At 38.7% G+C, this 27,012-nt stretch overlaps 1 protein-coding gene across 2 annotated transcripts in view; it reads left to right on the forward strand.

Moving 5' to 3' along the window:
* LOC126416348 (tetratricopeptide repeat protein 21B-like) overlaps positions 1–27,012 on the forward strand; it is a 260,751-nt gene that overhangs the window by 98,155 nt on the left and 135,584 nt on the right. For both annotated transcript variants that reach the window (XM_050084027.1, XM_050084028.1), the window contains exon 8: positions 8,266–8,361. In XM_050084027.1, the coding sequence (XP_049939984.1) occupies positions 8,266–8,361 (96 nt within the window). The remainder of the gene's footprint in view (positions 1–8,265; positions 8,362–27,012) is intronic.

The following is a 27,012-nucleotide window of genomic DNA, read 5'->3' on the forward strand; positions in this document are numbered from 1 at the left end:
TGTTAATTGAGTTATTTGCTACTTCAGACACCTGACTGTCTGTAAGAACAATTTATAGTAACATTACTTAGCAATATATATCATTAAAAATATACCCTCACTTCCAGATTATCATATTTCTGTCAACTTTTGGGAAAACAAGACACTGCAAGGATTTCTGGGGCTGAAAATTGAAATTTTGTAGATGGTATATCAACAAAATTAATTGAGAAAAGGGTACATCCATTAAATGGGAAAAATGAGGTTAAATATATTTTGATAAAGTGGCAACTTCATAAGTGAACATATCTATCGAAACTTGAGTTTCTGAAATGTAGTTTTAAGAAATTGAATTAAAAATGCCATTGCATAGTCTACTGACAAAATCTTAGAGTACACTCTGAAATACAGATAATTTTGATTTCAAATCTTATTTTTCAAAAACTGGAGTCACTGCCTGTTCTTCTCATATATGTTGATTTCACCACTCATAGCTTCAGAACTTCCTTTGTAGTAAGAATGGTGATACTTCTCTGCTATCGCTTTTTGACATTGGATACATCAAAGAGGAGGTGATATCAAAATTTGATGTTGTAAAAACCATGTTTATATAACAGTGATTCAAATCTCCAAGTCATTGTTAGTAAGAATAGCTTTGCATTGGCATCTACGTGTAGTTTGAGATTCATTACGAGCAGTATATACACAATCAAGTCACATTTTTATAATCAGCAGCTAACACCCAGACTTAACTGCCAGGTTGTAGCTAGGTAGTTAAGTGTTAGTGGATAAAGGGAGAGCCCTTCAGATGCAAGAAGGTGATGAATGTGTGGAGTCTGATAGAAAAAAATGCCTGTTGAGGAAGTTTCATCATGACCACCACTGTCAGTCTAAGAACTGAGTGGGAAAGAAAGCATTTGAAAGTGCTACTCATGTTCTTTTAACTGTTGCAATATACCTTTATCATGTGATATGTTGCTTAGTCTTGCTAGAAGATCAGCTCGTATTCGGTCAATAACTGCATTGTGTTGACTCCTTAAAGCTAATTGACTGACATGCTGATGTTCATTCTTTTAATAAAGCTATACATTGATCTCACAGAAAGATATATCCGTTTACAGTTGGCACATTTACAGTTACAACACTGCACACTGCAATGAAAAATTGGAGGTTTGTGTGCTGTCACACCTCATTGCCATTGGTGCTATTTTATTTTTATATTTATTTTAGTTAAACATTCCATAGATTCATTAGCACATGTGAACACATGGATGAGGATTCAAAAGATGTATTTTATTACATATTTGTAGTTTATATAACATCAATTTTGATACAAATAATTCATAATTACATATAAAGATTAAAAAAGTATCCTAATTACGACATTATTATGAAAAGGATAGATTGCTACACACCATATAGAGGAGATGTTGATGTCGCAGACTGGCACAACAAAAAGACTGCTAAACATGTGAGCTTTCGGACAAAAGGCCTTCCTCTAAAGTAGACATCACACACATATTCACACAAGCAAAACTCACGCACACAACCATTGTCTCTGCCCATTGAGACCGGGCTGCAAGAAACTTCACATGACGGGAGAAGCAATCTTGTTTGTGGGGGTAAGGAAGAGGCTTGGGGGGTGGGGAGGCAGGGGAAGGATAGAAGGGTAGGGGTTAGGGATGGGGGGAGGTATAGTGCTTCTTGTGGGAGTACACAGGGATGTGCAGGGGACAGAGTAGGGCAGCTAGGTGCAGTCAGGAGGTTAGATGGGGGTTGAGGGTGGATGTGGAGGAGTGGAAAAGGAAAGAAGTAGAGGAGGAGCAGGAAAGATTGTGGGTGCACTGGTGGAATAGGAGTCTTTGTAGTGCTGGAGAGATAGTTTGTAGTGCTGTCGTTCACCCATGTATCCCCTTCCCTGCTCCCTCTACAGCACTACAAAGCCTTCTGTTCCACTAGCACACCCACAATGGTTTTTTCCCCCTCCTCTACTTCTCTCCATTCCACTCCTGCCCCCCCCCCCCCCCTGACCCCCCTGTCAAATCTCCAAAATGCCCCTAGCTGTCCCACCCTGTCTCCACCATGTCCCTGTATGCTCCCACAAACAGCATTTCACCATCCCCACCCAACCCTGCTATCCCTCCTCTCCTCCCCATCCCAGCCTCCTACTTACCTCCACCACCCAGATTGCTTCTATCATCATGCACAGTTGCTCGCAGTCTGGCCTTGGTGGCCAGAGACAGTGGTCATGTGTGTGTTAATTGTGCTTGCATGAATGTGTGTGTGTGTGTGTGTGTGTGTGTGTGTGTGTGTGTGTGTGTGTGTGTGTTGTCTACTTTAGAAGAAGGCCCTTTGGTCGAAAGCTCACATGTTTAGTAGTCTTTTTGTAGTGCCTGTGTGCGGCTCACCATCTCCTCTATAAGTTGAGTAGCAGTCTACCCTTTTCGTAATATTGTCATTATTCCATCCTGGATTTTCCTTGTTTGGACCTAATTATGAGTTTTAGAACATAATTAACAAATCACAAAAAGAGTCAGCTTTATTTATCTAGTAAGAAAGAATAGTATTGTGTATTGTAGTATGTAAACAAAATGTTTGATATAATGCAAACAAGTAGCACAAGAACAGCAAACTGGAATGTTTGGGAAGTGATCTGGGTGTGTCTTTACTAAAAAATTTGTCTAAAGAATAAAAAGCAACTATTTGTATCTTGTAGAGAATGATATACAGCATAATTCCATGACTTGTTAATCAAGAGTCATATCTGCAATGTCTCATTCTTCGAGAAGATGACATACTATGTTGTAGCGTCTTATAGATTACCCTGCTTATTCACAGTGGTGCCACTTGCCCATTCACAATATATTTTCATCACAGCGACAAGTACTCATGATTATTTTGAAATACGATAACCCATAGCTCAAACAATTATGACAATAGTGATAATAATTATTGATAATAATCCGTTCTACCTCCTGAATTTGACAATTTGCGATGTACCTTATGAGCTATGTGTTGTCAATATCATAATGGAATGTGACCTCGATGACACAGTATTGCAAATTAATTGTTGGACTATTTAATGTGTGAAAGAAAAATTATGGAAAGAAAAATTGTGGGAATGAGGACAGATATATAGGGACTTCAGGAAGTAAGTTACACATGTTGTCCAATGCTAAGATCTCTATGCAACAAGAACAGTGTATTGTCAGAAGAGTGTACAAGTTCTGAGTGTCCTGCATACCCAGTTGTGTTGCAGTATGGATAACAGGTGCGTCACAGAGGTGTGACTGAAATGGCGTGGCCGTGTGACTGAAATGGCATGGGTGCTGGAAATCTGCTCCAAAGTTGAAGAATGTGGGACAATAAACTGCTCACAAATTTTCCATGAAATTCCGGCGAAATATAGACCAAATACAAGGTCGCATCCAGGCGTAGTTAAATGGTGCCAACAATTTGAAGCAGGCCGCACAGATGTGGGCAATGTTATTCAGGAAGTCCAGATCTTGTGTTATGCAGTTTCCATACTTTTAGCAAGCTGAAAGAACAACTGGGGAAGGAGATCTTCCAACGATGAGGCTATACACACAGCAGTTCTTGAATTGCTCAGTGACAAAGGAGCGGATTTCTGTTTTTAAGCAACTGAAACATTGGAATAATGTTCCGACTATTGTTTACAGAGACGTGGTGACTATGTTGAAAAATAATCTGCTGTACTTGTGTCACTTTGAAGTGTATTTCAGCATTCAATAAAAGTTTCTTGGCCTGCCATGATAATGTGTAACTTACCTTTTGAAGTCACCTTGTAGTAAAACTGTGTTATAGCAACATTATGTTTTAATGGGGGGGGGGGGTCATTCCATGTCAAGTGGCCTAAATTTAGACAAGCTCCCCACTCGACCATCTCCAATTTTGATGACATTTTTACAGGATGTACATATAGATCTTTACACGAAGCACTGCCAAATTACAGCTTCATAAGTAGTATGGTGGGGCCGCTAGCCACCTTTTCGTAAAGGCTCAATTTTTGACATTGCAACTGAAATGAATAAATGATCAGCTTCGTTTTACCATTGTTCAGTATATAAGAGACCTATCATACTGAAACTTCGTGATCTTGTTCAACTTTATGGGTACAATAGCTTAGTTATAGTACAGAAGGTCAATCTATGGTACATTCGTCATAGTGTGCTATCATAGTGGCGCATAAATCTCGTCGTACCAAATTTTGCCTATACTTTATTGACTTGTATCTACTGAAAGAGTAACTTTCTGAAGCTAGTACTTTAGTTATCTGCAGCCTGCCAGCATGTCATAAAGCTCTGCAAGTGGCACCGAGATTGCTCAAATAATAACTGAGTTATTGAAGTTCAAAGTGTGCTAAAAAATTTAATCAGTCAATTCTGGCTCACTTTCAAAAGGTCATATCTCAAAAGGGATCACTGAAATTTGATTTTTCTGGGCACATTGAAAAGAGCTCACCTTGTTTGATCAGAAAAAGTTGTTTTTATTTTGGAGACTGTTCATTTAAGAACAAATAAACTTATATTTTCATTACATTACATTTCTCGATATTGCAACTTAAATGAATAAATGATCAACTTTGACTTATCATTACTCAGGATCTAAGGCACCTGTCATGCTGAAACTTTGTGATCCTGTTCAACATTTTGATTACAATATCTTAGCTGTAAAACAAAAGGTCAAACTATGGCAAATACATCATAGTGTGCTATCAAATTGGCCCATAAATCTTGTCATACCAAATAAACTTACATTTATATTACATTAAAAAATACACGTACCAGTCGTACTCTTTATGGTTCCGAAGCCAAATATTTCAGTTCTTATTAATTCATTTGCTGTAATTTGTTACTAATAGCAATTACAGTTGATTCTAAGAAGCTATAATGTCGGCTCATTCTTCTTGCTGAAGAAGCTGAAATGACAGAAGTAATGTGTTGGTCTGGAATCCAACAAGCATCCTGCGGAGCTGGCCAATAGAATGAATGTGCAGATCCATTGGGGTGCATGAAACTGACGAAAACATCATTTTCTTCTTCTGAAACTCCAGACACATTACCAATCCACCATTTTCCATCATATATGCAGGCAATGTATTGGCCTGGTTGTAAGGCTGTTGACTTTGGTCAACATTTGCTGCAAAGAAAATTGTATCATTGGGTACTCTTCTAATACAAACTTGCTTTTCATTTAATGGCACAAAATGGTGATTCTCTCTTGTTCCTGATACTGTGCAGCCATTTTTGAACCTTGCTTCCTGCTCAGTTTTTAATGTCTTAAGTTTCTTCTTTTGAAACAAAAATGAATTGGATTCCTCTGATATTCTTTGTACAGTATTTAAACAAATCAGTTGGTGTCAAAATCTGTTCCTCAGTTGGTCTTTGAAGGCTTGCTCTTGCTGCCAGGCACTAAGTTCCTCCAATTCCATCACATGGATATTTTCCATGGCTTGTAGCAAAAAAGTTCCAGTCAGCTGAGATTCCAAAGTCATTTTGATGGTGGCAGGGATTCAGAAAATTTTTGAACTTTTTGTACTGCGCTGCTGACCCATCACTGAAGCAGTAAATGTGTTTGATTTTTCCAAGGAGACACTTCAGATCTTCTGTTAATTTCACTATAAAAGCATGTACAGTGATTGCATCATGTTTCAGGCTGTCACTTATTATACAGTAGCTGATGCTGCTGATGTCCAAGTTATTTCTGAAGTACACAACAAATGGGTGTAAAGTTGCTTGGCTGTTATTCCAGTGAAAACCTTGAGCTGCACCCTGGACAATGAAGGAATAGTTTTCAGCAAAGTCCATTAATATGATCAGTTCAGATGGCTTACAGCTTTCTTTTATGCATTTTAGGTGCTTGCCCTGGTGCTCTGCAACATAATGATGAGTGGAAAGTTCGTCAATTTTTGAAATCAGATCATCAATAAAATTCTTGATGTTCATCTGCTTGGTTTCTAATGTATCTCTATCAGTGTGCACCCACTGTTTGAATTCAATGGTATCGTCTGGATCACTGTCTTCAAAACTACTTTCTAAACGTTGTTCCAGTAGTTCTTTTCCCAGAAAGATTTCACAGTGATGAAGCATGTAGTCTTTGGATTCCAAATCACACACTGTTTTAGCAATCAGACTCTTATAATCTTCTTTAATTGGAGTGCTTGCAAGCATCAGTTTCACATTTTGGTGTAAAACACAAAAACAGATTGAGTGCATTCCTGCAGCACCCACAGTGATGCATCATTTTGGCTTCAATTCGCAGAATTTGGAAAATCCAGTTTTAGGTTGATGCTGAAGTTGATATGCAGCAAACATTTCTTTCAAATTATACAGAAGAAGGTATTTTTGCATCAAAACTTTCTTTCCTTCTATTCTAATTGATACACAATCTTTTTTACCTGGACAAATTTGGAAAATTTCTTCATTTTGAAAAAAATGTTATCACTCGTTTCTTTTACAGCATCTGGAATCTTCTTGCTACACTTGTTCTTTGGTGGAGCTGAGACACCATTTTCTGCCTGTAACTTCCTAGCTGCTTTTACCATCCTCTCTGAAACACCAAATTCATGCATTGTCTCTTTTAGAGTCCAGCTTTGTGGTACTAATGTCAGTATTTGCAGTTTTTCAGGCTGCCTTGACAGTTGCAACTTCTCTTTCAATTTTTTAATCAGCTATTTATAATATTCACCATCAGGACATGTCCTGATTGTACTAGGTGTGTGAAGATCTTCTGGGGCAAATTCTCCAGCAGCAGCAATGTTATTCGCATTTGCTTCTTGAGCTTCGCTTATTTTTCATTTTGCGTAATCTTTCACATCCCTTTTTTGATACTCTCTGAAATTTTAGAGGGGAGACCCCAAAAGCCGTTAAACTTGAATCGATGGATACTTCTGGATGTGCTTCATCCTTCTGACTGGTTTGAAATTGACTGTGATTTTTCTACTTTCTTTGCTAAAAATTGTTTTCTGCAAGTTGGGACAGATCTTCTGACCAGATTTCACATTGCTCTAAGTCACAGCTTGCAATTGTTTTGCTGTTTCCACATTGACAATCCGTAAACATTTCTAGATAAACTTTTCTAAAGAGTCACCCCATACCTTGAAATAATTTTTGCTTACCGAAAAAAGATGTTTATCCAGTAATGACAACACACTTTACATCATTTAGAAAGGCACCCACAACATCTGAACACTATTCACTACAGAACAATGTGCTTCAGACTGATTGTTGAAGCTTGTTACCAAACTCCATTGTTGACACTAAACATTGTTGACACTAAACTGGTTTGTCACCAAAATAAAAACAACTTTTTCTGATCAAACAAGGCGAGCTCTTTTCAATGGTGCCGAGAAAAATCAAGTTTGAGTGATCCCTTTTGAGATATGACCTTTTGAAAGTGAGCCAGAATTGACTGATTAAATTTTTTAGCACACTTTGAACTTCGATGACTCGGTTATTATTTGAGCAATCTGGGTGCCACTCGAAGAGCTTTATGACATGCTGGCAGACTGCAGATAACTAAAGTATTAGCTTCAGAAAGTTACTCTTTCATTAGATACAAGGCGATAAAGTATAGCCAAAATTTGATATGACAAGATTTATGAGCCACTTTGTTAGCACTCTATGATGAATGTACCATAGTTTGACCTTTTGTACTACAACTAAGCTACTGTATCCAAAAAGTTGAATAGCTTCACAAAGTTTCAGCACAACAGGTCTCTTAGATCCTAAACAACGGTAAAACAAATTTGATCATTTATTCATTTCATTTGCAATGTCAAGAAATGAGCCTTTACGAAAAGGTGGCTGTGGCCCCATCATACTACTTATGAATCAGTAATTTGGCAGTGCTTCATGTAAGGTCTATATGTACATACTGTAAAAATTTCATCGAAATTGGAGATGGTCGAGTGGGGACCCTTAGGCCACTTGACGTGGAATGACCCTGGGGGTAGTTCAGTGTTAGTAGTAGAATATTGGGCTGTTTGAAAGCGTCAATAAAGGTGAGGAGGGCTGGAGGGACATTTGGGAGTGAGATGTAATCCACAATAATTAATCAGTGGTAATTTTATTTGGTTTCATGTAATGAGAGATAGTTATGTATTGCTTCCTGATCTGTGAGCTTGTAGGATGTACTCAGCATTTGACGTGTTGTCATTTATTCACCATATGTAAAGTATTTTGTTTAATGATTATATAAAGACAATGAGTTCTTGTTAGAATTACATTACTGGCTTCATTGTTCATTGTTTAAATACTGATTTAGGTGGCTAAAAAGTACATTTCACTCAGTCCACCCCATCCACCAGAAGAAGGGCAGCAGCCAGCGTCTCTACGTCAGGCTGTGACAGTTCTTGAAGCAGTAAGTATATAATGTTTTTAAAATAGTGACATTCATATTTTTATCTAAACATGTAGCCCTGATTTGTAAAATATCAATAGCATCTGCTCAGACAGAATTTGTATGACAGTCTTACTCTCAAACAAAACACATTAATTATATAGAATCTGAGTTATGTTCTTACATCAGATGCTTTACCAAAGAAAGTTTGAAAGTATTGCTACAAAGGCTGTAAACACTGTGTATGAATAAGTTTTTCAGTATGCAACATAGAAATCCAGGTACTGGGTAAGTGCTGTGCTTTAATATGGAGAAAGTAAAGCAGCATTAGTTATCTTTAGTGCCATACGTAGGGAAGTAAATCAAAAGACAGAAAAATCATTGTGCACTGCATGAAATTGGTTTTCCTTGTGTTACTGAGACACTGAGTAGAGCTGGCTTTGATGTAAATAGTGTTTGTCATCTACAGTTTGTGTTGGGAGACTGATGAAGTTGATGTAGACAAAAATCTCACTTACCCTTTGCAAATCAAGCATTAGATGTAATGGTACATTGCAGCTTCTATTTTGGATACATTGAGTTCATCTCCAGATTGCTCTGTTGTTATTTCTTCCTCCTCCTGGATGTTGATGGACCATTCTCTTAGGCAATCTTTTATTGGAAACTCACGTTCGAGAAATATTAGAGGACATGTAATCTTGAAAGATTATATTAATGAAATAACAAAACTGTATGGATAGCATTTTTATTCTGAACCAGTTCTTTAGAAAAGAGATATGAGTTTAATAAAAGGACTTAAATTCCATTCATGTATTATTTGAATGCTTCTGACAGCGTGTATGAAAAACTGTATCAGAAATAATGGAGACCGCCAGGTTAAAACAGAATGAAAATGCTGTTATTTACAGCAAACAACAACATCAGGGTTCAGTAAGAATGAAAATTATCAATTGCATATTTTAAATTTATATGTAGACAATGCCTTTAGAGAATGGAAGATTAAACTCAAACTTTTAAACTTTGACTACAGAAATTATTGCAAATATTCTGAAAATTATAGATAAAAGGATAGATTGCTACTCACCATGTAGTGGAGATGCTGAGTCACAGATATGCATAACAAAAAGATTGTCAAACAAGTAAGCTTTTGGCTGAATGGCCTTCTTGTGAATTAGACAAAACACACACTCACACACACACACCCACACACACACACACACACACACACACACACACACACACACACACTGACACTGACACTGACACAAATGCAACTCTCACACGCATGACCACTGTCTCTGGCTGCTGAGGCCAGACTCAATTTGCGATCTATCCTTACGTAATATTGTCATTATTCCATCCTGGATTTTCCATTGTTTGAAATAATTGCAAATAATTTTACTGTCTCCACTTTGTTAGCAGATGATCAAATTATTGTATGATGCCATGAAGCAATTTTTCAGTGAGGAGTTCATGTATTATAAAGGGTGGGGCAAATAAAAGTGGCCTGGGGAACAGAGTACTGGGATACGAAAAAATACAGCAGAGGAAAGGAAAAACACACTAACCTCACTACAGCAGATGTCAAAAGTGACCACCATTCATCTCTTGGCACTTTTGGGTCCTGGTCAGCAAGTTGCAGAAGACATATCGAATGGGGAATGCTGCAACTGCTGCAGTTTCATCTGGAATGGTCTGCTACAGTTCTTGAAGAAGACAAAGTAATCTCATGCTGACAGTTCAGGTGACTTGGGTGGTGAGGTAGAGCTGTGACTGGACTGATCTCTTCTGACAACTCCGTGTCAGGCATGAAGGTTGTGTAAATGTGGTTCAAGGCTCAGCCGGCTGTGTGGGCAGTTGCCCCATCCTGTTGGAAGTGCGTCATGGGATTTCGTTATAAAGGGTGTATCGTACTTAATTGCGTAAATGCATAGAGTTGAAAGTATACGATACTAGAAGCAAAAGAGTCTCAGCAAACGTAGGGTCGAAAATGCGTACCTTGAGAGCTATGAGCAATTTTTCATCTTCAATACTGTGAAACAAATCTCTTCTACTGCAGGTTCTTTGCTTTCTATATTTTGGGAACTGATAGTATGGAACTAAACAAGAAAATAAAGTCCAGTAAACATGTGCTCTAAAATGCATTCCTTAAGAGCTATGAGTACTTGTTCATCTTTGCTACTTTGAAACACAACTCTTCTAATGATCAAGTGCTCGTAACTTTTAAGGTATGCGTTTTAGAGCACATGGTTTCTGGACATTTTTTTCTTATTTTGGTTCACACTAGCACTTCCCAAAATATGGAAAGCAAGGAACATGCAGTAGAAGAGATTTGTTTCACAGATGAAAAATTTCTCATAGCTCTTAAGATATGCATTTTCCACCCTGTGTTTACTGAGACTTTTTTGCTTCTAGTATCATGTACTTTCAACTGTATGTGTTTACGCCATTAATTATGATACACCCTCTATGCTCACATTCACGTCCAATTGTATCCACTTGTCCAGGCCACTTTTATTTGCCCCACCCCGTATCAGATTGTACAAAAATCATACCTCAAAATCATTGTACTTAAAAAAAAAAAAAAAAAAAAAGTATCTTTAGCAGTCCAATGCAATCTTTTCTGCGTGCCATACACCCAAGAGGTGGATATTGACTCTGAGTTACTAAATGTTAACTACACGCTTAAAATATTGACCAGACTATTAAGGAAGACATACCAATGAAATTTTACAAAACAGTGTCCGAGGATGGAAAACATAAAAGGAGCCTCTCTGAATAATGAGTTCATAATTCATTTGGACATTTCCTGGGCAACTCTATTAATTACCGGTTTGCCCTTTGCCTTCAGAGGCACCATCATATTGATACTTCTGACATGAGTGTACATTAAAGCAGAATCCAGGCTACTTAAAGAGATTTTTGAGGTGGGTTGTAGGTGTCGACATACTGCAGAAACTTTACATATGGAGTCGAGAAGGAAAACAGGGTTTATATAGCTTGGGATAACTGGGAAATCTGGGGGGAAAATGTAAATTTTTTCATGTGGGAAAAACCTACGCACTTTTTAGAATTTCGGGAATTTTTCAATGTTTTAGTTCTCAGTTAAATTTTCATAATTTTGACTGGTAGTCTCTGATACTCCAACAAACAATTTTACTTTAACCCATTACTGCAGACTCTGACTGCAAGAATAAAACATAAACACGAGAATAACACCAAAATAATACTTAAGTTGCGAAGAAAATGCACAATTTACAGCAACAAAACACATTGCAGACATAAGCATCTGCTGACATCAAAATATATGCATGTTCTACATCTACATTTATACTCCTCAAGCCACCCAACGGTGTGTGGCGGAGGGCACTTTACGTGCCACGGTCATTACCTCCCTTTTCTGTTCCAGTCGCGTATGGTTCGTGGGAAGAACGACTGTCTGAAAGCCTCCGTACGCGCTTGAATCTCTCTGATTTTACATTCGTGATCTCCTCGGGAGGTATAAGTCGGGGGAAGCAATATATTCGATACCTCATCCAGAAACGCATCCTCTCGAAACCTGGCGAGCAAGCTACACCGCGATGCAGAGCGCCTCTCTTGCAGAGTCTGCCACTTGAATTTGCTAAACATCTCCGTAACGCTATCACGGTTACCAAATAACCCTGTGACGAAATGCGCCGCTCTTCTTTGGATCTTCTCTATCTCCTCCGTCAACCCGATCTGGTACGGATCCCACACTGATGAGCAATACTCAAGTATAGGTCGAACGAGTGTTTTGTAAGCCACCTCCTTTGTTGATGGACTACATTTTCTAAGGACTCTCCCAATGAATCTCAACCTGGCACCCGCCTTACCAACAATTAATTTTATATGATCATTCCACTTCAAATCGTTCCGCACGCATACTCCCAGATATTTTACAGAAGTAACTGCTACCAGTGTTTGTTCCGCTATCATATAATCATACAGTAAAGGATCCTTCTTTCTATGTATTCGCAATACATTACATTTGTCTATGTTAAGGGTCAGTTGCCACTTCCTGCACCAAGTGCCTATCCGCTGCAGATCTTCCTGCATTTCGCTACAATTTTCTAATGCTGCAACTTCTCTGTATACTACAGCATCATCCGTGAAAAGCCGAATGGAACTTCCGACACTATCTACTAGGTCATTTATATAAATTGTGAAAAGCAATGGTCCCATAACACTCCCCTGTGGCACACCAGAGGTTACTTTAACGTCTGTAGACATCTCTCCATTGATAACAACATGCTGTGTTCTGTTTGCTAAAAACTCTTCAATCCAGCCACACAGCTGGTCTGATATTCCATAGGCTCCTACTTTGTTTATCAGGCGACAGTGCGGAACTGTATCGATCGCCTTCCAGAAGTCAAGGAAAATAGCATCTACCTGGGAGCCTGTATCTAATATTTTCTGGGTCTCATGAACAAATAAAGCGAGTTGGGTCTCACACGATCGCTGTTTCCGGAATCCATGTTGATTCCACAGAGGAATCCGGGTTTCCAAAAACGACATGGTATGCGAGCAAAAAACATGTTCTAAAATTCTACAACAGATCGACGTCAGAGATACAGGTCTATAGTTTTGCGCACCTGCTCGACGACCCTTCTTGAAGACTGGGACTACCTGTGCTCTTTTCCAATCATTTGGAACCTTCCGTACCTCTAGAGACTTGAGGTACACGGCTGTTAGAAGGGGGGCAAGTTCTTTCGCGTACTCTGTGTAGAATCGAATTAATATCCTGTCAGGTCCAGTGGACTTTCCTCTGTTGAGTGATTCCAGTTGCTTTTCTATTCCTTGGACACGTATTTCGATGTCAGCCATTTTTTCGTTTGTGCGAGGATTTAGAGAAGGAACTGCAGTGTGGTCTTCCTCTGTGAAACAGCTTTGGAAAAAGGTGTTTAGTATTTCAGCTTTACGCGTGTCATCCTCTGTTTCAATGCCATCATCATCCCGGTGTGTCTGGATATGCTGTTTCGAGCCACTTACTGATTTAACGTAAGACCAGAACTTCCTAGGATTTTCTGTCAAGTCGGTACATCGAAAGTAAAATTCTAATTCGCTGAATGCTTCACGCATAGCCCTCCTTACGCTAACTTTGACATCATTTAGCTTCTGTTTGTCTGAGAGGTTTTGGCTGCGTTTCCACTTGGAGTGAAGCTCTCTTTGCTTTCGCAGTAGTTTCCTAACTTTGTTGTTGAACCACGGGGGGTTTTTCCCGTCCCTCACAGTTTTACTTGGCACGTACCTGTCTAAAACGCATTTTACGATTGCCTTGAACTTTTTCCGTAAACACTCAACATTGTCAGTGTCGGAACAGAAATTTTCGTTTTTATCTGTTTGGTAGTCTGAAATCTGCCTTGTATTACTCTTGCTAAACAGATAAACCTTCCTCCCTTTTTTTATATTCCTATTAACTTCCATATTCAGGGATGCTGCAACGTCCTTGTGATCACTGATTCCCTGTTCTGCACTTACAGAGTCGAAAAGTTCGGGTCTGTTTGTTATCAGTAGGTCCAAGCTGTTATCTCCACAAGTCGGTACGCTGTTTAATTGCTCGAGGTAATTTTCGGATAGTGCACTCAGTACAATGTCACTCGATGCTCTGTCCCTACCACCCGTCCTAAACATTTGAGTGTCCCAGTCTATATCTGGTAAATTGAAATCTCCACCTAGGACTATAACATGCTGAGAAAACTTATGTGAAATGTATTCCAAATTTTCTGTCAGTTGTTCTGCCACTAATGCTGCTGAGTCGGGAGGTCGGTAAAAGGAGCCAACTATTAACCTAGCTCGGTTGTTGAGTGTAACCTCCACCCATAATAATTCACAGCAACTATCCACTTCTACTTCACTACAGGATAAACTACTACTAACAGCGACAAACATGCCACCACCAGTTGCATGCAATCTATCCTTTCTAAACACTGTCTGTGCCTGTGTAAAAATTTCGGCAGAATTTATCTCTGGCTTCAGCCAGCTTTCTGTACCGATAACGATTTCAGCTTCGGTGCTTTCTATCAGCGCTTGAAGTTCTGGTACTGTACCAATGCAGCTTCGACAGTTTACAATTACAATACCGATTGCTGCTTGGTCCCCGCATGTCCTGACTTTGCCGCGCACCCTTTGAGGCTGTTGCCCTTTCTGTACTTGCCTGAGGCCATCTAACCTAAAAAACCGCCCAGTCCACGCCACACAACCCCTGCTACCCGTGTAGCCGCTGACCTATCCAGTGGAACCCGAAGCCCCACCACCCTATGGCGCAAGTCGAGGAATCTGCAGCCCACACGGTCGCAGAACCGTCTCAGCCTCTGATTCAGACCCTCCACTCGACTCTGTCCCAAAGGTCCGCAGTCAGTCCTGTCGACGATGCTGCAGATGGTGAGCTCTGCTTTCATCCCGCTAGCAAGACTGGCAGTCTTCACCAAATCAGATAGCCGCCGGAAGCCAGAGAGGATTTCCTCCGATCCATAGCGACACACATCATTGGTGCCGACATGAGCGACCACCTGCAGATGGGAGCACCCTGTACCCTTCATGGCATCCGGAAGGACCCTTTCCACATCTGGAATGACTCCCCCCGGTATGCACACGGAGTGCACGTTGGTCTTCTTCCCCTCTCTTGCTGCCATATCCCTAAGGGGCCCCATTACGCGCCTGACGTTGGAGCTCCCAACTACCAGTAAGCCCACCCTCTGCGACCGCCCAGATCTTGCAGACTGAGGGGCAACCTCTGGAATAGGACAAGCAGCCATGTCCGGCTGAAGAAGGTAGAAAACTGTGCAGTACTTCATAACAACAAACTGCTTTCAGTGAACATGATGTCACAACCGTTTACATTTCTCACAGTTTGCGGGAAAATATTGTAAATGGTGTTTTGAGAAGCATTACTTTCAAAGTAAATTTCCCTTTATGCAAGATGAATTATCTTATGTGTGACAATGTGTGATGAATTTCTTAAATTGGAGTTTTTGACCCTCATTCAATACTTAACACTTGGAGGACCAGCCACTTGGAAAAATCTCGGTCCCAGAAGACCAGCCATTTAAGTCATTATTTAGAATTTAACTGGCACATTTGTGTTTGATATGTCTGAAAGGAGTAATTTATTTTGTAAAAAATTATATGTCTGAAAGGGCATAATGTGTAAAGTCGGTCCCACGGAGCACTGTCGTCCTCTCTTTATAAGGCTAAGACTGTTGACCATTGTAAACTTGTATATTTATATCTGTGTGTTACACATTAAAAACAATGGTATGGAAGGTGTTGTCAGGGAAGAAATTCATAACTACAACACTAGAAGGAAGGCAGATTATGATATACCAAGACACAGACTAACAAAAAGTAGTAACTCACACAAAGTGAATACCTTAAAAATATTCAACAAACTACCGCAATCTGCTCGGGACATGCCCACAAAAATTCTTAAACAAAATTTGTACAATTGGTTATCTGACAATCCATTTTATTCTATGCAAGAATATTATGATCTGAGTAGCACAGAGATAAACCTGTAATTGCATAATTAACTTAATTAACTACTATATATACTGTTACAAAATATTTCATATCTAATACCTTTGTATTTCAACTGTGTTAGGTAACTACTTTATTTGCCAGTGTTATGATGTGATACGTAACTACTGTGTTTGCTACTACAATGTAACTCATTTTTGGTACCTTTGTATGTATCGGAAACAAGAATATGTATTAAGCATTGTAGTCACCTGCTTAAGGTTTATGTTATTTGTAAGTTACTCATATGCTAATTATATCTATGCCTTATATATAGTGTCTGGAATATTAATATTATTTTATGTACTGACGAAGCCTATTTCATCTTGCATGATCAATGGCTAATAAAGAATCTTGAATCTTGAATCTTGAACACATGCTAAATAAAGACCAAGCCTCAAGGTTAGTTTTTCATATTTGTTTTAGTTCTTATGTAGATTAAAAATTATGCATTAATAATGGCAGGAAGTGTAATTATTCTTTAAACAAAGGTGAGGCAAATTCTTGACCAATTTCACATGTAAATGGCTTTTAAATGGAAAATTCGAAGTGCTCAACAGATCATTTGTTCAGCCACATAACCCACGAAATGTTCCGTGCACAGCAGCGAAATTTATATTCATGTTTGTCAGAAATATTCACCTGCTGCAGTTTAAGCTGTACTCTTAAGAGTCCTACTTAACCAGACCCTTGGAAAAAAACAGAAAAAGAATTCGATGACCAGTATTGTGTGAAAGCTTGTCTTTTATTGGAGTTAAGCTGTCTGTATATTAATTGAAATCATTAACTTTTCCTGTTTGTGTGCTCTTGCTACTTAACATTAATGTTGCTTGTCTTACTACATCACATCCTATGCTATGAATATTTGCTGTCATTGGCTGGTGAGATCACATGAGATGAGCTATCATAAGCTGACAAAAGCACATTGAAATCTTGATTTCAGTGCTTTGGAAGGTACTGTGCTGTATTGTGTAGCATTCATATTTACACTTTCGTAATAGAAGGGCATGCAATTTACGTGTTGCGACGCATCAAAGATTGTTCTCAAACCCTTTGTTTATTGCTGGGTTTTGTTTCCTAAAAGTGCCAGGAAGTTCTGTGCCGAAGTATAAATTCTTTACCATTCAAAGCACTGATGAGTTTTACAGTTCTGTGGGAAAGTATGTTGTCACTCAACATAAAAAAGGTACTTTCATCTGGTGTATAATATATTTTTGCCCAGGAAAAAGCATATTTTCAACCCGAAAAAAGTGTATTTTTATCCAGGGAATTTGGGAAAAACCACGGATTTTTTTTCTTATCCGCGTATACACCCTGAAAGACTGTAATCTGCAATGATTAGAGGCTCTATGCATGGGTTACTTATGTTTGGAAGGCTTATTTCTCTGTAATCTATTACAGTTCTGTGTCCATGGAAGGATTATGGGTAACCACTCACCTCATAGTTTAAATGTCAGGCACTTAACAAGCACAGTAACCAGACAGTAATTTCCATGCCATGATGTTTTCATTACATTAGAGGTTCTGCTTAGCTTACCAGTTTTCACTGATATCATTTCATGTAATTGTATCTTTTTTGGTTTCATCCATATCAGTAATTTATTTCATTTCAGTAAATCTAATTCAACTAATGAATATCCTATGTTGCAGCGTACGTTGAGGAACCCCCCACCAGATCCATACCCCCAGTGATGCATTTCCTTCATATGCTAGAGAGAAATCTCTAGCTGAATTGTTCCTAAATCATAGGTGGAAACATCTGTGACAATGAAAGATTCAGTCACACCTACAGGAGTGTTCAAGTAGCGCAATGGTTAAAGCAGTTGCTCACGAAAAGCAGGAAATATGGAGCTGAGTGTTTTCAGCTTTAGTATTTGTGACTAATTTTTATTTCTGTCATGGTTTTACCATTTTTTTTTATCCAGATCATTCCATTCATTGTATTTCAGTGAATCTAATGTATTTGTTTAATGATTTAGTCGATGGTGTTAGAATGTCTTTAAAATGATTTATGGACAATTAGTGTCTTTTGTAGAGAACTATTGGGAATGTTGGGAGATTGCAAATGTTTAACGGTGATGTGATGGCCAGTATCTATCTTCAAATATAACAAAGTACAAAATAATGACCATTAGTAAATGAAAAGTCATGTGAATGATATCAGTACAATATTAGTGATAAATCATTTAGTTTGAGTAACATCCTGTAACCATTTCGACATGAGAGTTGGGAGAAAATTAAAATGGAATGACCTAATGAATATTATAGCGAGGAAGGGAAATATCAGACAGTGATTTATTGCAATGGTTCGTGGAAGGAGTAACTCCTTTGCAAAGGAAGTAACTAGAAAAATGCTTGTGAATGTCATTTTGGAATACACCTTGACCTAGTAAAATGGTGTGCACAGAGTCAAAGTGTGATCCTAGAGCTACAATTTTCAAACCAAATGTTTGTTCATGCTGGGTACAGTCAGTTATCCTCAACAATTAGAATCCTTATAATACGTGTGTATTAGGAGTGCGGGTAAGCTACTACAAACAGCATAGTGAACGCATTATTGTGGCCAAGATAGACAGGAAGCCCACGCCTACTACAGTAGTACAAGTTTATATGCCAACTAGCTCTGCAGATGATGAAGAAATTGAAGAAATGTGTGATGAGATGAAAGAAATTATTCAGACAGTGAAGGGAGTCGAAAATTTAATAGTCATGGGTGACTGGAATTTGATAGTAGGAAAAGGAAGAGAGTGATCATAGTAGGTGAATATGGATTTGGGGGAAGAAATGAAAGAAGAAGCCGCCTGGTAGAATTTTGCACAGAGCATAACTTAATCATAGCTAACACTTGGTTCAAGAAGCATAAATGAAGATTGTATACATGGAAGCAGCCTGAAGATACTCAAAGGTTTCAGATAGATTATATAATGGTAAGACAGAGATTTAGGAACCAGGTTATAAATTGTAAGACATTTCCAGGGGCAGATGTGGACTCTGACCACAATCTATTGGTTATGAACTGTAGATTAAAACTGAAGAAACTGCAAAAAGGTGGGAATTTAAGGAGATGGGACCTGGATAAACTGACTAAACCAGAGGTTGTACAGAGTTTCAGGGAGAGCATAAGGGAACAATTGACAAGAATGGGGGAAAGAAATACAGTAGAAGAAGAATGGGTAGCTTTGAGGGATGAAGTAGTGAAGGCAGCAGAGGATCAAGTAGGTAAAAAGACAAGGGGGGTGACAGAAGAAATATTGAATTTAATTGATGAAAGAAGAAAATATAAAAATGCAGCAAATGAAGCAGGCAAAAAGCAATACAAACATCTCAAAAATGAGACCGACAGGAAGTGCAAAATGGCTAAACAGGCATGGCTAGAGGACAAATGTAAGGATGTAGAGGCTTATCTCACTAGGGGTAAGATAGATACTGCCTACCGTATTTACTTGAATCTAAGCCGCACTCGAATCTAAGCCGCACCTGAAAAATGAGACTCGAAATAAAGGAAAAAAAATTTCCCGAATCTAAGCTGCACCTGAAACTTGAGACTCGGAATTCAAGGGGAGAGAAAAATTTTAGGCCGCACCTCCAAATCGAAACAAAGTTGGTCCATTGTAATATGAGACACAATTTAGGTCGAATGAATGACGATACAGCTACAGTAGTTTGGTTCGAATCGTAAGCTTAGCAGTTAAGCTTTACCAGGTAGCCATTGCTATGCGTCAGGCGCTCCGTCAGTATTTATATGGGTACCCTTCCTTTTTCACGTGCTTCGTCTGGTTTGAATCGATTGCTTATTTTGCTTTGATCTGATAAGTGCCGTTTTCTTTGTTATAGTTGTTTACGCCACTGTAAGCTGAAAATGCATTACTGTACTGTGTCATGCACTGTTTGTCGCATTCTGATAGTGCGTGTTTACGGCCTGTCGCCGCTCGCGCCATGGCTTGCTTTTGTGCGCGCTACCGCCGCTTACAATTAAAAAAAAAAGAGAGGAATCGTCTCATTAGCGAAACAATGGCAAGAGACTGCTAATTGTTGTTACTTACACTGCTGCTTTCTTTGATAATGATCAACAAGAACCAAATAATAGACAGCGTATGATAGAACATGTTCTGAACGAGAGTTAGGCGAAAATTTTTCTCCGTTTGAAAATCTTTGCGGCCGCTTCTTTAGTACATCAAATTGTGCACAGAAATTAATCATCTTAGATTTAAAAATCTAGTCAGTTCCGTGCTTCATTTCTGACTGTATCACTACTAGGCATAAAAATAATACGAATATAAACATGACACGATACGTATATTCTTCCGAGTTTGCTGTTGTCTCGCTCTAGTTTCGTAGTTTATTAGGCAGACAGGATTTAAATGAGATAGCAGCAAACACGAAAGAATACATGGCAAAATGTTTATATTCGTATTATTCTTATGGTGAAGAGAATAGTGCATGTGATTCGCATTTCATCAGGTTCCTATTAGCAACCATCTCTTCTCACAGGTAGGAAAAAATTCAGAACGTAGAGTTGGCCAAATTGACAAACATCCCAAACAGTCTTGCCAGTCGTATTTTCGTAGTACATTGAAATTCTGCTACATTCGAAGATGAACAATACGGAATTTGTATTTACTTCGTTGGATAATGTATGAAAATGGTCTAAACTCGGGACGGAGAAAAAAAGCTCGTCTTCCACCTTTTTAAAAAATTTATTTATTGACGCAGAGGTTTTGGCGCCAGTATTTATCTTTGTGTCTACAAAGCATGCTACATATATTCGACGGCAGAAGTTAGTTGTGGCGGCACCTACTAACATTTTTCAGAACTTCCGCTTGCTTTGCACTCGATTCTAAACCACAGGCGGTTTTTTGGATTACAAAAACAGGAAAAAAAGTGCGGCTTAGATTCGAGTAAATACAGTACAGGAAAATTAAAGATACCTTTGGAGAAAAGAGAACCACTGGCATGAATATCAAAAGCTCAGATGGAAACCCAGTTCTAAGCAAAGAAGGGAAAGCAGAAAGGTGGAAGGAGGATATAGAGTGTCTATAAAGGGCGATGTACTTCAGGCTAATATTATGGAAATGGAAGAGGATGTAGATGAAGATGAAATGGGAGATATGATACTGCGTGAAGAGTTAGACAGAGCACTGAAAGACCTAAGTCGATACAAGGCCCCGAGAGTAGACAACATTCCATTAGAACTACTGACAGCCTTGGGAGAGCCAGTCCTGACAAAACTCTACCATCTGGTGAGCAAAATGTATGAGACAGGCGAAATACCCTCAGACTTCAAGAAGAATATAATAATTCCAATCCCAAAGAAAGCAGGTATTGACAGATGTGAAAATTACCGAACTATCAGTTTAATAAGTCACAGCTGCAAAATACTAACGCGAATTCTTCACAGACGAATGGAAAAACTGATAGAAGCCGACCTCGGGGAAGATCAGTTTGGATTCCGTAGAAATATTGGAACACGTGAGGCAATACTGACCCTACGACTCATCTTAGAAGCTAGATTAATAAAAGGCAAACGTACGTTTATAGCATTTGTAAACTTAGAGAAAGCTTTTGACGATGTTGACTGGAATACTGTCTTTCAAATTCTGATGGTGGCAGGGGTAAAATACAGGGAGCAAAAGGCTATTTACAATTTGTACAGAAACCAGATGGCAGTTATAAGAGTCAAGGGGCACGAAAGGGAAGCAGTGGTTGGGAAGGGAGTGAGACAGGGTTGTAGCCTCTCCCCAATGTTATTCAATCTGTATATTGAGCGAGCAGTAAAGGAAACAAAAGAAAAATTCGGAGTAGGTATTAAAATCCATGGAGAAGAAATAAAAACTTTGAGGTTCGCCGATGAAATTGTAATTCTGTCAGAGACAGCAAAGGACTTGGAAGAGCAGTTGAACGGAATGGACAGTGTCTTGAAAGGAGGATATAAGATGAACATCAACAAAAGCAAAACGAGGATAATGGAATTAGTCGATTTAAGTCGGGTGATGCAGAGGGAATTACATTAGGAAATGAGACACTTAAAGTAGTAAAGGAGTTTTGCTATTTGGGGAGCAAAATAACTGATGATGGTCGAAATAGAGAGGATATAAAATGTAGACTGGCAATGGCAATGAAAGAATTTCTGAAGAAGAGAAATTTGTTAACATTGAGTATAGATTTAAGTGTCAGGAAGTCGTTTCTGAAAGTATTTGTATGGAGTGTAGCCATGTTTGAAAGTGAAACATGGACGATAATTAGTTTGGACAAGAAGAGAATAGAAGCTTTCGAAATGTGGTGCTACAGAAGAATGCTGAAGATTAGATGGGTAGATCACTTAACTAATGAGGAGGTATTGAATAGAATTGGAGAGAAGAGGAGTTTGTGGCACAACTTGACTAGAAGAAGGGATCGGTTGGTAGGATATGTTCTGAGGCATCAAGGGAGCACCAATTTAGTATTGGAGGGCAGTGTGGAGGGTAAAAATCGTAGAGGGAGACCTAGAGATGAATACACTAAGCAGATTCAGAAGGATGTAGGCTGCAGTACGTACTGGGAGATGAAGCAGCTTGCACAGGATAGATTAGCATGGAGGGCTGCATCAAACCAGTCTCAGGACTAAAGACCACAACAACAACAACAACAACAACGTAATATGTGTGTGTGTGTGTGTGTGTGTGTGTGTGTGTGTGTGTGTGTGTGTGTGTGTGTGGAAGGGGGGGGGGGGGTTTACCACTAAATTATTTTCTTCATTTCTTCAGTAATTAGAAGATGCATTTGTTTCTATTTTACATATGAATATATTACTTTTGTGTGAAACATGGTAATAGCAAATCCTCCAATATTCACTTGTCCAAACCAATCTACACTGCTCTTCTGTGATCTGTATCAGATCAGACTGTCAAAAGGAGTTTTAATATAAGCCATGCAGTTTTTGATGCACATATGTGGTCAGCTCATGGGCATTAAGAGGAAGCACAATAACATTCATTGAAATTCAGTATGAGAAGAGCTATCATACATTTCATGATGACTGACCCCTGACTTTGAACTCAGATTCTGGTTACATAGCATGAGTTACATTGATGTATTGTACTTTACCGAAATCATGAAAATATCTGCTTTTGTTAAGAGTATTGCATTTTAGTTGAAAAAGAGGTGACATATGTGGTAGTATTTAAGAGAAAGCATGCTTTTTTGATCATTTTTTGGCGAGTGTCAGCTTTGAAGATTCATAGAAGCCAGACCATAATTAGGTAACCGTTCCTTTGCACACTTTAAAGATGCAGCCATTCTCTACTTATGGGCATATTTTTGTTGCTTTCTGAGTAGTTGTTATGTTGTAATTATGACAGATGGAGATTGCCGCGGTTCGCCTAATAATAATATATATGAATGAGATGAAAATTGAAAATACTAGCTGTGTTGTTGCCTTTCACTGCTGCTATGTTTTTATGCACTTGATAAAGTGCTAATATCACATGTTCAGTTTATTTGATTTTGCCTTATTATGCACCGTGTGCTCAAGTGTGCTATGTTGCTGGACTTCTGAAAAGTATTTCCATTTAATTGTTCATTGTTGCAGTGTTTACATTCAGACCCCCCATCAAATAGGAAACAATTGTGCTGCCAGTAATTTTTGTGTACTCCTGTGAGACAGTCTTTGTCATATAATTATTTGCGTTGTACTTGCGTGAAACCGCACATCATTTACGGAGTTGTGAGAAGTCCATGGTGGTCAGTGGGCCTGCTTACTTTGAGGATGAGAAAGAACAAGGTGTGAACAGTTCCATACATCTATACTCTACAAACCACTGTGAGGTGCATGGCAGAGTGTACGTCCCACCATACCAATTATTAGGGTTTCTTCCCACTCCATTCATGTATGGAGCACAGGAAGAATGATTGTTTGAATGCCTCTGTGCATGCAATAATTATTTTGGTCTTATCCTCATGATCCCTATGTGAACGATACTTAGTTTGCTTGTAGTATATCCTTAGAATTTTCATTTAAAGCCAGTTCTTGAAACTGTGTTAATAGACTTTTTTAGTATAGTTTATGTCTATCTTCAAGAGTCTGTCAGTTCAGTTTCTTCAGTATCTCCGTGGCACTCTCCCAAGCATCAAACAAGCCTGTGACCATTTATGCTGCCCTTCTCTGTATATGTTCAGTATCCCTTGTTAGTGTTCTAGAGCCTATCGTATGTGTGATTTGTAAGCAATCTCCATTGTAGACTGATGGCACTTACCCAATACTCTACCAATAAATTGAAGTCTACCACCAACTTTACCCCCAACTGAGCCTATGTGATCATTCCATTTCATATCCCAACAAAGTTTTACACCCAGGTATTTGTATGGGTTGGCCAATTCAAGCAGTGACTCATTGATATTATAGTCATAGGATACGTTTTGATTTTTTGAAGAGAAGTGCACAATTTTATATTTGTGAACATTTAAAGCACTTTGAAATATTATCAAGGTGTGACTGCATCTTTAAGCAGCTTCTTTCAAGCAGTATTTCATTATAGATAACTGAATCATCTACAAAATTCTGAGATTACTGTTAATGTTGTCCACAAGTTCATTAACATGCAATGTGAGCAGCAAGGGTCCTAACACACTTCCCAGGGGTCCACCCAAAGCTGTCCAAGATAACTTGTTGCATTCTTCTTACCAAAAAGTCCTGAATCCAGTCACAAATTTCATATGATACTCCATATGATCATACTTTTGAGGCTCAAGTGTGGTACTGAGTCAAATACTTTTCAGAAATCTTGAACCAATGCATCTATCTGACTGCCTTGATCCAAAGATTTCAGTATGTCATGTGAGAGAAGTGTGATTTGGGTTTCACATGATTGATGTTTTCGAAATCCATACTGGTTGGCACTGAGGACATCATTCTGTTCAATATCCCTCATTATGTTTAATTTCAGAATATGTTCTAAGATTCTCCAGCAGATCGATGTCAAGGATCCTGGGCAGTAGTTTTGTAGACCACTTCTACTGCCCTTCTAGTAGATGGGAGTCAGATGGGAGTCACTTGTGGGGTCATTTTCATATTTTTCCCAAGAACTGCGCATGTTGTTTTTTATGTTTGAGGGATCTACAATAGATTATAGTTAGAATAGGGGCTAACTCAGCCACAAATTCAGTATAGAATCTGACAGGGATTCCATTGGGCACTGGAGTTTTTAGTGATTTCAGGTGTTTATCAACACCACTGACACTCATACTTATATCATTCATCTTTTCGGTGGTATGAGGTTTAAATTGGGGTAATTCTCCTAGGTTTCTCTTTGTAAAGAAACATCTGAAAATTGAGTTAAGCATTTCAGGTTTTGCTTTGCTTCCCTCAAATTCAGTTTCTGTCCCAATCGCTAGGGCCTGCACACTAACTTTGTTGCCACTGGTAGCCTTTACATGTGACCAAAATTCCTTTGAGTTTTGTGAAAGATCATTTGGCATTATTCAGCTACGGTAGTGATTGAAGGCATCATACAATGCTCCATTGACAGCTAAATGTGTTTCACACAGCGTATCTCTATCTATAGGCCTACACTTTGTTTTACATCTATTTTGCAGTAACCTCTGTTTCTTTAGAAGTGTCTTTACAGTGACTGTATACCATGGAGGTTCCCTTACATCATGAACTGATCGACTGGGTACATAATCTATCCAGTGCAAGGTCAACCATTCTTTTAAACTTGAGCTATAGTTCCTCTATCTACATGCTTCTGCCCTGTGCTGAAAGTTTCAAATTTCTCATTTAGATATGACACTACTGATTTTTTATCTAGTTTACTGAACTTATATATCTTTCTGCTTGGTTTAGTTGTCCTTTGTGCTTTGGTATTCATGGTTGCCACAACTGCATCTTGGTCACAGTTTCGATGTGGACAGCCTCAAATAGGTCAGGTTTGTATGTTGTGATTATATTCAATATATTTCCATCATGAATGGTGTTCATAACTATCTGTTGTAGATAGTTTTCTATATTGTTTGTGTATGTTAGCATCTGCTATGGTTGCACTAACTGTGTGTGTAACAAGTGTAGAAGATGTTATCTCTCATGTATAATATACAGGACAGAAGTTTGCATTGAATGAGTTTGCCCATGGAGTCAAGAAGGAAAATCTACAAATTGTGTGTGGGAAAGCAGTTTCCCATAGTAGCAGTCATATTGGTAACATTGAAGACTGAAGTTGAAGACTTTTGTGATCTGAGTGAAACAACTTTTCATAGTGCTATTCGGGCTTCATATTTAAAAAAAAAAAAGAAAAAAAGGTACAGATGGAGAATGCAGGAAAAAGAGCAATTCCTTGCATGAAATAACGCACTTGTGAAACAATGGATGGTCTATTTATTACACTGATGAGAGTTGGTGTGGTGCAAATTAGTCCCAAAAGTTTGGATGGCAGGAATGAAAAATGCCTTATGCATCAGAAGATGTTCACGAGTATCACAGAGAAAGTGTTCAAGAGTGGAATGGCTGGAAGTGGAGCAATTCAGACTCTGTGTGCATCTGGGAAAATAATTATAATGTCTCACATTGGGAATTAAGGTGGGGGATTATCATTCTGAGATGGATGCCAACCACTAAGAAGAGTGATTGAGGAGGATTTTTTTAAAAAAATTACCAAACAGATCTGTGATTGTAATAGATCGGGTTCAGTACCACACGATGATAAATCCAATATCATGAAATCCATCTGTGAAATGGAGAAAGGGTTTTGTTACTGAATGGATTGAAAGCAATAATGTAGAACTTCCATCTAATGTCTTGTCATACAAGGAATTTACTAAAGCAGTCCTACTGGAACACAAATTGTTGCGGCACGCAACACAAGTGAACACTAGCTTTTGAATTTGTTTGTTTGATACAGCACACAATGATACAACTTACAATAACATGGAACTACACCTTGAGGCGATACAAAGTCTGTAGCATAACAATGTGTGCAAGTCTAAAGGGCTGCATGATAGCTAATAGTTAACAGCAGGGTGTAGGCTCACATTGCCCTAGCTACAGGCAAAGTAGACATCACCGGCATTGATGGTGCTAGTTTTGAGTTGGCATGTGCAGCTGATGTAGACTTATGCTGGAGGCTGATTGTAGAGCCTGTTCCGTCATTCTCCACATCTACAGCT

Source organism: Schistocerca serialis, chromosome 8, assembly GCF_023864345.2.
Source record: "Schistocerca serialis cubense isolate TAMUIC-IGC-003099 chromosome 8, iqSchSeri2.2, whole genome shotgun sequence".
Taxonomy (NCBI): domain Eukaryota; kingdom Metazoa; phylum Arthropoda; class Insecta; order Orthoptera; family Acrididae; genus Schistocerca; species Schistocerca serialis.